Source organism: Mya arenaria, chromosome 15 (assembly GCF_026914265.1).
Source record: "Mya arenaria isolate MELC-2E11 chromosome 15, ASM2691426v1".
Lineage (NCBI taxonomy): Eukaryota > Metazoa > Mollusca > Bivalvia > Myida > Myidae > Mya > Mya arenaria.
Window position 1 is genome coordinate 18,789,227 of NC_069136.1, and position 12,908 is coordinate 18,802,134.

Below are 12,908 nucleotides of genomic sequence, written 5' to 3' on the forward strand. Positions count from 1 at the left end.
TTAAACACTGCACTTCCTCTCATTGTGCTTTACCATTGTATGAAGTTCCAATGAATTCCATCCAGTACTTTTCAAGTTATGCTCTGGACAAAAAAAAGTAACAAAGGGCAGTAACTCAGTAATAAGCAAGAATTGAGTTATGGTTATTGTACACTGCACTTCCTCTCATTATGCTCTATCATTGTATGAAGTTTAATCCAATTCCATCCAGTAGTTTTTAATTTATGCTCCGGACAAGGTAAATTGCAACGAACCGACCGACAAACCGACCGACCGACCACAGGGTGACTCCAATATACCCCCTTCAAACTTTGTTTGTCGGGGGTATAATAAAGCTATCATTTTCTTAAGCCTATATTGAATTTAACCATGTATATTGTTTGATTTAAACAGAGGCTGGTTCAGACTGGATCAGTACACAAAATATAATTTCAAACACTAAACCGGTTAATGTTTGCTAATAGGCATTTTTACTTTTTAATTTTCTAAATCTATGATGCCCTGTTTGAGAACACCCCCACCTACCTGAATGAAGACCCTCGACTGACGACACGAGTTTTGTTGCGGGGAAGTTTTTTCACCCGTTGACACCGGAAAAACCCGTGATGCTCAATACACTTCTTCCAGAATGTCTTACACTCGTCTCGGGAATCAAAGAAAAACTCAACAAGATCCTTGTAGTAGCCCTGAAAAATTGTGGATTGGATGAATAATTGGGAATAAATTCAAGCCATAAAATCACCCTCAGGACTGAGATTGACATGAGGGTTAAAGTGGGTGAAGCGTCCTGCCGCTGAAGCAAAATCGGAGTGTCAATACTAACAACAAATAAAGTAATAAACAAAAGCAACCAGTTAAGATTATCTTATCAGTTAAAAAAAAGCCATAAGATCTGCTGATATCCATGAATATGTGGACAAATCACATCGCTGAACTTTGTTTCTTGTTGATTAATTAATCAATTCAGGTCTTCAAGCACTGGCGAAAGTTCTTTATACTTAGAAAAATTATGAAAAATATATAAACGCAGAAAACTATATGCACCTTTAATGTAATAAAACATATGCCATACAATGAGTTGCCTAGCCCAGATCCTTTGTGCATTCATAATGTAATGAAACTTTTATTTCCTCAAATCAAGGACGATCTTATTAGCAGGGAAACCCTCAACTATGTCAAGCTTAGAGGAGTGTCTATAGCATTGTTATAAGTTTATTTATTTTTCTCTGCAAAACCATGTAATAGTTAAACCATGGAAATAGAATTGGTGTGATTTTACTTTTATTTAAGTTATGTGACATTTGTGTTAGCTTCAACATTACAGTTTTGTAAGTAAAAAAAACGAAAAAAAAGTCCTATAATATATAGCATAATTTTATTAATTAATCATACTATAAAAAACATGACAAAGAGCAGACAACATGAGTTTCTTTTACACAGTCAAACAAGGGCCATAACTCAACAATTATTAGAGCCAGAGTTACTGTCCTTGCTTACCATGTGTGTATTGTCTCTTGCAACATGAGTGTGTACCAAGTTTCATTTGAACATGTTGAAAGATTTTGAGGAATTACAGGATTGATTGGATTGCATGTTAGTTTGCCATTCTCTATGTGATAAGATATGCTATTAAAGTTAATGATCACTTGAACATTAATTTTGTACTTACATTATGATCTGGGTGTAGCTTGACGAGGAATCTTTTTCTCTTGAAGCTTAGTTTGCGCACCTTCGCCCACGAGAATGTGTTGATTTTGGTCATTCCTTGGAACACGAGAATGCCGCAATGAGAAATGGCGAGGTTCAGAGATACGTTTTCATGGTCCTAAAATATAGAAGAGGCAGGTGTGTGAAAATATATAACAGAAAGGAGTGTGAAAATAAAGAAAGGGAGGAGTGAGAAAAATAAAGAAAGGGAGGATTGTGCAAATAAGAAAGGGAAAGGAGTGTCCAAATAAAGAAGGGTGTGTGTGAAATGAAAGAAGGGGATGAGTGTGAAAATGAAGAAAGGGGAGAAGAGTGAAAATATAGAAAGGGGAGGAGTGTGAAAATACAGAAGGGAAAGGTCTGAAAATATAGAAATGAGAGGAGTGTGGAAATATAGAAATGAGAGGAGTGTGGAAATATAGAAATGAGAGGAGTGTGGAAATATAGAAATGAGAGGAGTGTGGAAATATAGAAATGAGAGGAGTGTGGAAATATAGAAATGTGGAAATATAAAAATGAGAGGAGTGTGGAAATATAGAAATGAGAGGAGTGTGGAAATATAGAAATGAGAGGAGTGTGGAAATATAGAAATGAGAGGAGTGTGGAAATATAGAAATGAGAGGAGTGTGGAAATATAGAAATGAGAGGAGTGTGGAAATATAGAAATGAGAGGAGTGTGGAAATATAGAAATGAGAGGAGTGTGGAAATATAGAAATGAGAGGAGTGTGGAAATATAGAAGGGAAGGGTTTAAAAAATATAGAATTAGAGGCAGTTTGAAAATTTAGAAGGAGAGTTGTGTGAAAAGGGTTGGAGTGTGATAATATAGAAGGACTGTTTCAAAATATAGAAGGGGAGGTGAGTGAAAATATGGAAGGGGAAGGGGTTTTGAAATATAGAAGGGGAGAAATGTGAAAATATAGAAGGGGGGATGTGAAAACAGAGAAGAGGAGAAGTGTGAAAATATTCCACTGAGCATATACTTATAAATTATATTTTGGTTGTAAAAACAGCTATCAAAGGCTGATAAGAAACTCTCTTTTGAGTCTATTTTGCAGGTAGAAGTCAGTATGAGTGTGGAAATAATGGCATTTGGGGCATGACATAACATATAAAACCATTCTTTTGTCAGTTCAAGGTTAAGAGAAATATCGGATTTGTTTACCATGTGTATTGTGATAGTGACCTAATTTTCAAGTAATAGCCAAAAATTAAATCAATCAATACTACAGGGGCAAGACATAAAAATATATAAAAAAAAGAAGAGACATTGGAGCCCTTATTTATTCATTTCTGAAACACATTACCATGGAAATTATAATTAATTATTAAATCGACTAATATCGTTTTTATCGCACTTACTTTAGCTGGGACCATGCGGATTCCGTAAAGCTCGACTTTCCTGGCTGTGTCCAGCAGGTTTATATCAGCCTCTGATGGGGTCTCACCTCTGTGAAGACAATTCAGTATTATTGTAAAGTGTATGTAATAAAATTGAATTGTAACTTAATTTATAGAACTAAGAAATGCGATCCAGGGAAGTAAACTTAATTGATTGATGCTGAATCGATTAATGTCAAACTTAACATTTTTCCTGGAAGTTATTATCATAAATTGATCATTGATCATCGTAACAGATTAGCACTGGTTCAGTCGGGTTTTTTCGTTATCTTGACATGTTTAATGGGGTATGTAACAATGTGTAATGGACAAACATGGTTTGTGTATTACACTCTCTACTGACTAAGCCATTTTTAACCAAAAAAAAAATTTGAACGAAAAATTTGAACCAATTACTTAGCCATTTTCTGTTGATGAAATCGGTCCGGTGTGTTCAAAATAGGTCAAAACCAACAAATAGTCAGATTAGAAGCCCTGCGGTAACTAATCCATAGAATACTACCTATGACACTACCTAGACAGTTTAACAGGCTAACTACTCCCTAGCCTTAAAGTAAACCACTGTACATACACATGTTGTTTGTGGTACTCCATGATTTTACGTTCAAGTTCTTCAGTCTGTCTAGGCAGGTAATGTAGTTCGTTATCACGGAGATATGTGTGGTCCACATATTCTTCTATTGGGAAATCGCCAACCTCAGCTAAAGAGAAACAATACATAAAAGTAGAGATCGTTTTTATTGTAAATGTGCTCGTCTCCACAATTGTGTAGTCGTCGCTGAAAAATAATTAATAATGGACATGAACTTCGTACTTCTGGACTGGTGAAAAACTAACAGTGACCATGACCAAATGAAGTTCCTGGACCCAAAGGATCTTCTCAACGTCACCTTGACCTTGGCCTTTGACCTTCTAGAGGTCATCTACTGGTCATACCCAACCTGAATACCAAGTATTAAGTTTACGGGTCCAAGCGGTCTATAGTTATTGAGCAGAAACGAAGTGTGATGTACAAAAGGACGGACTGACAGACAGAGCGAAAACTATATGTCTCCCGATGATGACAAAGTTTAATAAACATTTGTTCTGGTAGATAAGGTTTAAAATGCAATACATTACTGTTTACAACTATATTTGAAAAATAACTTTCAAGAAATGTTATCATGTTTTCCAGGGGTTTCTCCATCTTGAAGAATATTCAACCATTAGTGTCTTAAATTTCATTTTTACTTCATGTTACAATAGGTTAGTCACCTCAGAACTTGTAGTTCAATAACTTATTAAATTTCATTAGTTCTCCGATTACAGCAAAGAAATATGTCTTAGAAATCCCTGTTATTAATGTGCTAACCTTGAGCAATGTAAGAGGCCAGCAATGCCATGGTATTGTCACTACATGTAAGAACACCTTTCGCCAGATCTTTTTTCACCTGCAGGGCATATAGATATCTGAAATAGAAGAATAAAACTGATATATTTGATGATAGCAGTGACATGGTGTTGTAGCTGCATGTTAAAACACCTGCAACCAGGTCCTTTGTCACCTGCAGGGCATATATGTATCTAAAAGAGAAAAAATACCTAGAAACTTCCTTAAAACTTCCTTAGAAGTACAATGAAAGACAGCAGTGCCATGGTATTGTCACTGAATGTTAGGACACCTCTCACCACGTTCTTTTGTACCTGCAGGGCAAAGAGGTATACATCTGAAATAGAAGAACAAAACTTCCTTTGAAGATAATTGAAAGTAAGCAGTGCCATGGTATTGTAGTTGCATGTTAAAACAACTGTGGCCAGGTCCTTTTTCACTGGGATATAGGAACCAAAAATACAGGTAAAAAAATCCTAGAAACTTCTTAAAAACCTCCTTGGAAGTACAACAGAAGCCAGCAGTGCCACTGTATTGTCGCTGCATGTTAGAACACCATAGGCAAGGTCCCTTTTAACTGCAAGGCATAAAGGTACCTAGAGAAGAGAGAAAAACTTCCTTGAAGGGGGGGGATCCTTCAAACTTCCTTAAAACTTCTTTTGAATTTACAATGGATGCTTAAGTACAGGTAGCTTAAAACAGAATAAGTACATGAAACAGCTTGTTAGAAACTATTTTAAAAGCTCTAAAGTAATTTTAATACTAATTAAATATCAAGTCAGTAAACCAGAGTGCATATAATTATATCAAAGTATGCAGAGTAAAAATAGAATCCTTCCATGTATGACTTTCCTTGCACATTGATTTGATGAAAAAAAATAAAATGCCGACATACATCCTGAAGTTCACATTTGTTTAAGAATGCCATATATACATTCATAAATTTTCATAAAAGTTCAACTTTGACTTTAAAGGAAAGGTTAAAGTCTGTCACCCTGTTTTAAACAATTGTTTTCTTAGAAGTACAAACTTCGGAAAGAGAAATATTCTCATTGTCAATATAACTTGACATTTAATATTTTAAAACAAGTTTTTAATAATGTTTTATTCCATGGGGAACGTCTGGTAGATGAAAATAGATATATAACAACATCCACATTTGTCTAGTTCTTTGTATAGATAAAACTTGGAAGTTCAAATTGATTAACCCACAAGGGATTATGACGTTATTGTTTATTTCAATATGGGTTATTGTTTATTTCAATATGGGTGCGCTTCCATTGGATTAGCGCAACATCATTCTAACAATGAAAAATTTGACGTTCATATTCTGGTTATGATGTCATTTTGGATAGTACGCTCTAATTGGATTTGTGTGACATCATTTAACTAATGAGATATGATTTGACAACTACCTGCTATTCTTTATTGTCAATAGTCTTTATTTAACGACTAAAACACATAACTCTAAATTTAAATGGCAATAATAGAAACAATATGCAAACACCATGGTAGTCATGCGCATCAAGCAATAGTGAAATCTATGAAACTGTGGGCAAACAGTAAACTATTTGCTCAAAAAACCCATATATAACTGAAAGTGTAAAATCATATTCAAGGGCACATTACTCTATAAGACGAAATAGCAGTTTTTTCACACAAAAAATACACCAAAAACTAATACCCATTGTCTATATAATCCTGTACCAATATAATTTTGTTAAATTCACATTCAAAGTCCCATAAATCTTTAAGAAGAAATAGCCATTTGTTCATGAAAATATGCCAAGCACTAATATCCATTGTTGTTGTAATCTGTGTACAGATAATCAAAGTGATACAGCTTAAACTGTGGGCATAGTTGGCTCTTCAAACCCAAATATAACTAAAAGTGTAAAATCATATTCAAGAGCACATAACTCTATAAGACGAAATAGCCATTTGTCACCGAATATATGCAAAGCACTAACACCCATTGTTGTTGTAATTTATGTACTGATAATCATAATAATACTTCTTAAACTGTGGGCGTAGTTCGCTCCACAAACCCTAATATAACTGAAAGTGCAAAATCATATTCAAGAGCACATAACTCTATAAGATGTATAAGCTAAGCTTTTAGTTTAGCTGTGCTTTAGCGAACCTTTTTTGGCACAGGTATAGCTGTTTGTCACGTAAAAAAAATGCCAAGCACTTATACCCATTGTCATTGTTACCTGTGTACTGATCATTAGAGTCATACCTCTTAACTGTGGGCGCAAAACGCTCCACAAACCCCAATATAATTAAAAGTGTAAAATCTTATTGGAGGGCAAATACCTCTATCAGACAAAATAGCTGTTTGTCACAAAACTGTGGGCAAAGTTCACCCTACAACCCCAAATATAACTGAAAGTCCTAAATTCATATACAAAGGCACATAACTCTTGAAGAAGAAAAACCATTGTTCATGAAATACGCCAAGCGATGTAATCTGTGTACCGATAATCAGAGTGATACCCCTCAAACAGTGGGCTAAGTTTGCTCCACAAACCCCAATATACCCCCCGTAACTGAATTTGTAAAATCATACAGAAGAGCACATGACTCTCTTTAGGATGAAATAGCTGTATGCCACAAAAAACCGTCATGCATTAATACCCATTGTCGTTGCAATCTGTGTACTATTAATCAGAGTGATACCACTCAAACTGCAGGAGTTTTTTGCTTCACAAACTTTTGCTGATCGATTAACCGTTTAAACAACAAAACAACCGACCATATGGTGACTCCAATATAATCCCCAGAGTACAATTTTTGTTTGCAGGGGTATTATAAATACGCAGCTGCAGAAGATTATGCTTATTTTTAATCATGATGAAAAAGTATTTAAAATATAAATATGAGGATTGATCACATCGTATTCATGCTGTATAAACACAGGAGGGCATGTTTGCAAATTTCCAAGAAGTGTGCTAGCGTTTGCATGGAATTAACTTGCATTCCCTCTTCCATTTATTCAGCATGAAACTGCGAACAAATGCGATAAATCCTTAAGAGATAGGCAAAATAATTTGAATAACATGGATATTCTCTTCGAAAAAGTATTTTTTCTTTCATAATGAGGCCATTCCAAAATGTGTCTATGTATAACGTCATCTGGCCAACCAAAAAACGAAGTATCTAAAAACAAAACAAAAATAAAAATGCAGAAATGCGGCGAAACCATGTTTTTAATATGAGCAAACAGAAATTATTCCAATTAATTTTCTGTACGTGCTAGAAGAAAGCAGCAGCCTTTATCTTTACGTTTATCAATAAGAGACCAACTGACAATTACTCGAGTTACTTACCGTATGTTTTAGTTTCCATCAATGCTAACTAAAGCTCTTGAAAGGAAACTTTTATTCTATTTTTAGTAACAGTGACCTAAACTTCGATCCCATCCCGCTCAAAAGCAATCCCAACCTAGCTCTCCACATATAGCTACCTAAACACCAACGTTCATTGCTAGCCATCAATTCTTAAATGGCGGCCATAAGAATGCTTTTCTTCAGGGGTTTTCACACTTTTAGGAGTTTAAGATTATTGTTTTAGTTTTGTTCATGTGGCAGAATCAGAAGACCCATAGAAAGACGGCATGCTCGTTTAATAGGACATTTACGGTACCATTTTCTTAAAGTTATTCATGTCTTAATAGCTTTCCAAGCGCCTGTTTTGTACATACTCCAGGAAGTTGAAAATAGCAAATAAGATCAATGTTTAAGTGTCAGGTTTCAATTTCAAAACATACCTACTAGGCTGAATAAAACAAGCAATCTTAATGTCAAGAGAGAATGCTATCGAGAAGGAAAACTGTCAAGGTATTGTCAAAGGGAGTGTTCTTTCTAAACATTAACTTTGTTTATTTTTTTCCTGCCTCGTAGGTACGTTTTAAAATCGCAACCTGGGATTGTATTCAATATTTATCTTATCCTTAAACATGCCTCAGTGATTCCATTCTGCCTATTGGCCGGCTAAATATACAGGCCAATCAAAACACTTAGTTTCTAATCATATATTTGTCACCGTGTGACTTTCTCTTTCAAATTCTGTTAGAAAATTTATTGTTCTTTTTTTGGTTACATCTTATTTTTCTATGATATTTACTTTCATAATTTCCTAGAGACTTTTGTCAGTCATTCTAATTGCAATTGAGTGTTTTGACATTTCTGATAAGATTTTACTGCTTCCTCTTCTTAATTATTATCAGTTAATTATCTCAGATCATAATCATAAACCTTACTCTTTGAGACTTTGACACTTCTCAATTATCTCAGACTTAATCTAATTGTAAATTTTATTTTTATCACTTAATTCTGATTGGTAACTAATCTACTCTTTAAGTTAGTATATAAGTATGTACATTTTTCATTTAGGGAGGAGAAATATATACATTAGAGAAACATATAGACTAGGAACTTTGTACTTCTTCTTTTACTAAGGAAATATCTTTGAACTACTTTTTTTGTGACTATATAATTAATTCACTTACTTTCATAACTTAATATATCACATGGACTATTGAATGTTTCTTGTTAAATAATTAAGTCTTTGGATATATCTTTGTTAATTATTCAACTTAAATGTGGAATTAATAAAGAACCAACTTTTAAACATCTTAATTGGACTTGAGTTGTTAATCAAAGTGAACCATTAAACGTGATCTGAACTTAAACGGTAACTCGCAGTTGTGCCAGCTAATTCCCCAAATTAATGGCCAACTGCACGTGCCCCTTAGACAGTGTGGCTCGGGCTCGGTGACCACCCCTACTATACCGGAGTGTATATACTGGCCCGTTGGCGACGCTGCACGACTAAACTGGGGTGCGCGGTGCCATATTTAAGTTCAATCTAAGTTGCTTATTGAATACCGCCCCTGGCACCAAACATTGAACCAATTTGGTGTGGCCTGACCTAAAAATATCAGTCCTCCAAATTTTTTACAATATCCCTTTTAATGCAATATATTTAACGGAGAAAAATGTCTTAAACTTTCAGATGGAATTCCCCTACTGCCAATAGATTTTTCGTTCCACAAGGTCTAAAAAATTAGGCCAGCCTTTCCATTTCCCTTAACAGCCACTGGAATAAAACCATGAGAACATTTCCAATACAAATTACAGCAACAAATGTCCTTAAACAACGCAGCAAATGTCTTTAAACAATTCTAGACAAATTGCGGAACAGAGTTCCATCAATCTCGTACAAGGAGACAGGTCTAAAAAGCCTGCTATCACTTCACATTGTAATCAGGCTGGGGGAAAATCTTCCTACAGTTGTAGCTATATTGTCTATAATTACCCAGGTCTTAAAATCCCCTTATGTATCGTTATTATTCTTCAACTGACCATTTGTGGGCAATTCTGATATCATCCTAGATAATGTTGCTTTTATTTATAAAACAGAATGCTGTTTTATTAAGAACCCTTAGGATCGATTTAGTTCCTACGATAGACTGTCAACAGAATTATGTACGGCACTTTTGAATAACTTTCCTACGAACAAAATCTCGCCTTGGATAAATGATTGAACCAAGCAAGTCTTTGGAATCGGGCAACAGTCTTACCTCTAAATTATAATAAATGTCAATGTTATATAACTAAGATTATGTGTCAACGAAGATTTTCCATAAGGGCATGATATTTCATACATGAATGCACATTATACATTTCAGTATTTTTCAGTCCCTTTTGGGGCTGAAATTTTTGCCCCATTCGCCTCCTGTAAAAGTATAAGTGGAAAAAACACTTCATTTTCATTCTTCCTGTCAAAATATAAGACTTGGGTTCCAACAGCTGATAATTGTCAATCTTGAAATAAAAACAAGTAGAGGTATTCTTGCCAAAAGCAGGGTAAAAGAGTTTGCAATCCCTCTTGAAATTGTCCTCATTTCAAGGTACTTCTAACTGTTTTTGATGTAAATGTAAACACAAATAAACAATCGTTACAAGTGCACACTGGTCTAAAGCTTTTTTCAGGATTATTCCTGAACCAATAACAACCCCTTATTATAGAATACCAAGTATAACAAACATATTTTTTTTTTTTTCTATTTTAAAATTGATCTCTGCTTTTTTGTCCTTTATTTTCTTTTTTTTTATCAGTTTGTTTAACAATATAAAAATGTCTATTCTTTTCTGTATCGACACCACCCTCGCTTCTTAAATAAGCATTACATAATAAACACCATATGTTATACATTACGTATGTATATGATCATTTGTATTGTGTAATGTGGAATATTTAATAATAATAAAAAAAAGTATAACAAACATAACAACATCAGTTTTTTTTCCCCAATCAACTTTATTTCAATACCAGCAAACTCCGAGAGAAGCAAAAGTCCTCGGAGCAAACTCCAACACTCGTCTAATGTTTTATTCCAAATTGAATAAGGGGCATAACTCAACAATTATAACAGTCAGAATTATGAGCACTGCAATACATGTGCGTATAGTCTCTGACAACATGTGTACCAAGTTTCATATGAATATCTTGAACATTTAAAGTTTAAGAGCCAAGATTTATGTTTTTAACCCACAGAAAACAATACCAAGTCTATCACAAATACAGACAGGCCAAAAAATCTGATCACAAAACACTTATTAGAGATTTCATAAAGCAGACCAATCTATTGTTACTGCCTGCGTGAGAAGCAACAATAAAGTAAAAAACAACAGGAGGCAACACAGCAATTATGATCCTTGTTTTGCATGTGGTCGGGTCATTTTTTTCTCTTTAGGCCATTAATCTATTTTCTAAGACAAATTGCATTCTTCCTCATCGGAGGTTTTGATAGAACTGTGTCATGGAATAAAGGTGGCTGAAAATTGTTTTAATTCCAAGACATATTTTTTTCACAATGTTTTGCATGCTATCAGATCGCGAATTTAAAACATAGCAAAAATTGACAATGTTTGATGTGCCAAATTTTAGCCTTTGGGACATTAACCGTGAAAAATGTCTTTGCAATTCTACTGTAGTTTATTCAGCTCCATTTAAAAGACTACAGGTCATAACCTATCAGGAGTTTGTGATGCCCAAAAAGAGAAACATAACCCAACGGCAAGATTTTCCACCCATATGGGAAACTTTCAACAAGGGCACATGGAGGGCTCTGCAGAACCAGTTTTTAAGCACTAAGATTGGATTTCAACAGCTATAATTATATTCTTTTTCGTTCATAATCTTTACACAACAAGAGTGTTAAACTGTCATAAGATACGCCTTGATTTATTTTTGAAATTTGAGTAAGTTAAGAAACTCAAAGGGCCATAACTCTAAGGAAACTGGCATGGCTGATTAAAAAAATTGGATGAGATATTCTACCCATAAATATATTGTCCATTTTCGGTAACGTTGGGACAAATATTTCTCATTTTCAAGCACAGATTATAATTTTTTTGTAATTTAAGACAATATATTCTGCCCTACAGATATTGTCAAGTTTGGTGGTGATCAGACCAGAGCTTCTTGAGTTAGAGCATGAATAAAATTTGTGTAATTTAAGCAATTCAAGGGCCATAACTCTAAAGTGACTGGGAAAACAGTAATAAAATAGTGACTAGGATGACATGGTTGCTTATCAAACCTTGATGAGACTTTCTGCCTATAAACATATTGTCCAAGTTTGGGGGTTTCTCAAGTTAACGCTTGGCCAAAATCAAATTTCTGTAATTTAAGCATTTCAAGGGCCATAACTCTAAAGTGACTGGGACAACAGTTAAAAATCAAGTAAAATGGTCTAGACTAAGAAATCCCACATCAAAAAATCTAATTCACAATGATCAACCAAAGATTGCTTTTAAACAATAATAAAATATTCCAATATTTCTGTCTTGAAAATCAAAGTAATCAAGAAATCTGGACACATTTTCCAAGTGTGAAGTGCTACAAATGATCGTGCTGTCTGCTGAATCACCAAGCAAACATTCTAGACAGGACAGCAAACACACTTTGTTATGAAAATAGCTCTGCGGCCAGTAATGAAATCATATAGCCCCTCCAGTTGTCATATTTCACTCAATGCTCCAACTTTACCTTATCAGAAAGCTGAGCAGAGTTAGCAGCATGTTCAATAGATCAAGTATTCTTGGCCATAAATATGCTCCTACTTTTATTTATTTTTCTCTTTTCAGTTAATCAACTTTGATAATTTTCCCTTCTCAATAAAATGATCAAGAATACTTGGTCATAAATATGCTCATATTTGATTTATTTTTCTCTTTTCTGTTAATCAATTATGAGATTATTTTTTTTTACAATTAATGACCCTTGAAGGGAAACTCATATGGCCATTATTATTTTTGTTCTCGGGGATTTCATTTTCCCAGGGTTTAATTCAATGTCTGGAATTGACTAGCAGAAGAAATATTTAATTGGTGAGAATGGCTGAAAATAAAATTTTATGA

At 34.3% G+C, this 12,908-nt stretch overlaps 1 protein-coding gene across 4 annotated transcripts in view; it reads right to left on the reverse strand.

Annotated features, from left to right (window-relative positions):
• LOC128218748 (FERM, ARHGEF and pleckstrin domain-containing protein 2-like) overlaps positions 1-12,908 on the reverse strand; it is a 93,434-nt gene that overhangs the window by 43,766 nt on the left and 36,760 nt on the right. For all 4 annotated transcript variants that reach the window (XM_052926434.1, XM_052926436.1, XM_052926433.1 and 1 more), the window contains 5 exons: positions 4,459-4,556; positions 3,679-3,808; positions 3,069-3,156; positions 1,670-1,825; positions 526-686 (listed from right to left, as the gene is read on the reverse strand). In XM_052926434.1, the coding sequence (XP_052782394.1) occupies positions 526-686; positions 1,670-1,825; positions 3,069-3,156; positions 3,679-3,808; positions 4,459-4,556 (633 nt within the window). The remainder of the gene's footprint in view (positions 1-525; positions 687-1,669; positions 1,826-3,068; positions 3,157-3,678; positions 3,809-4,458; positions 4,557-12,908) is intronic.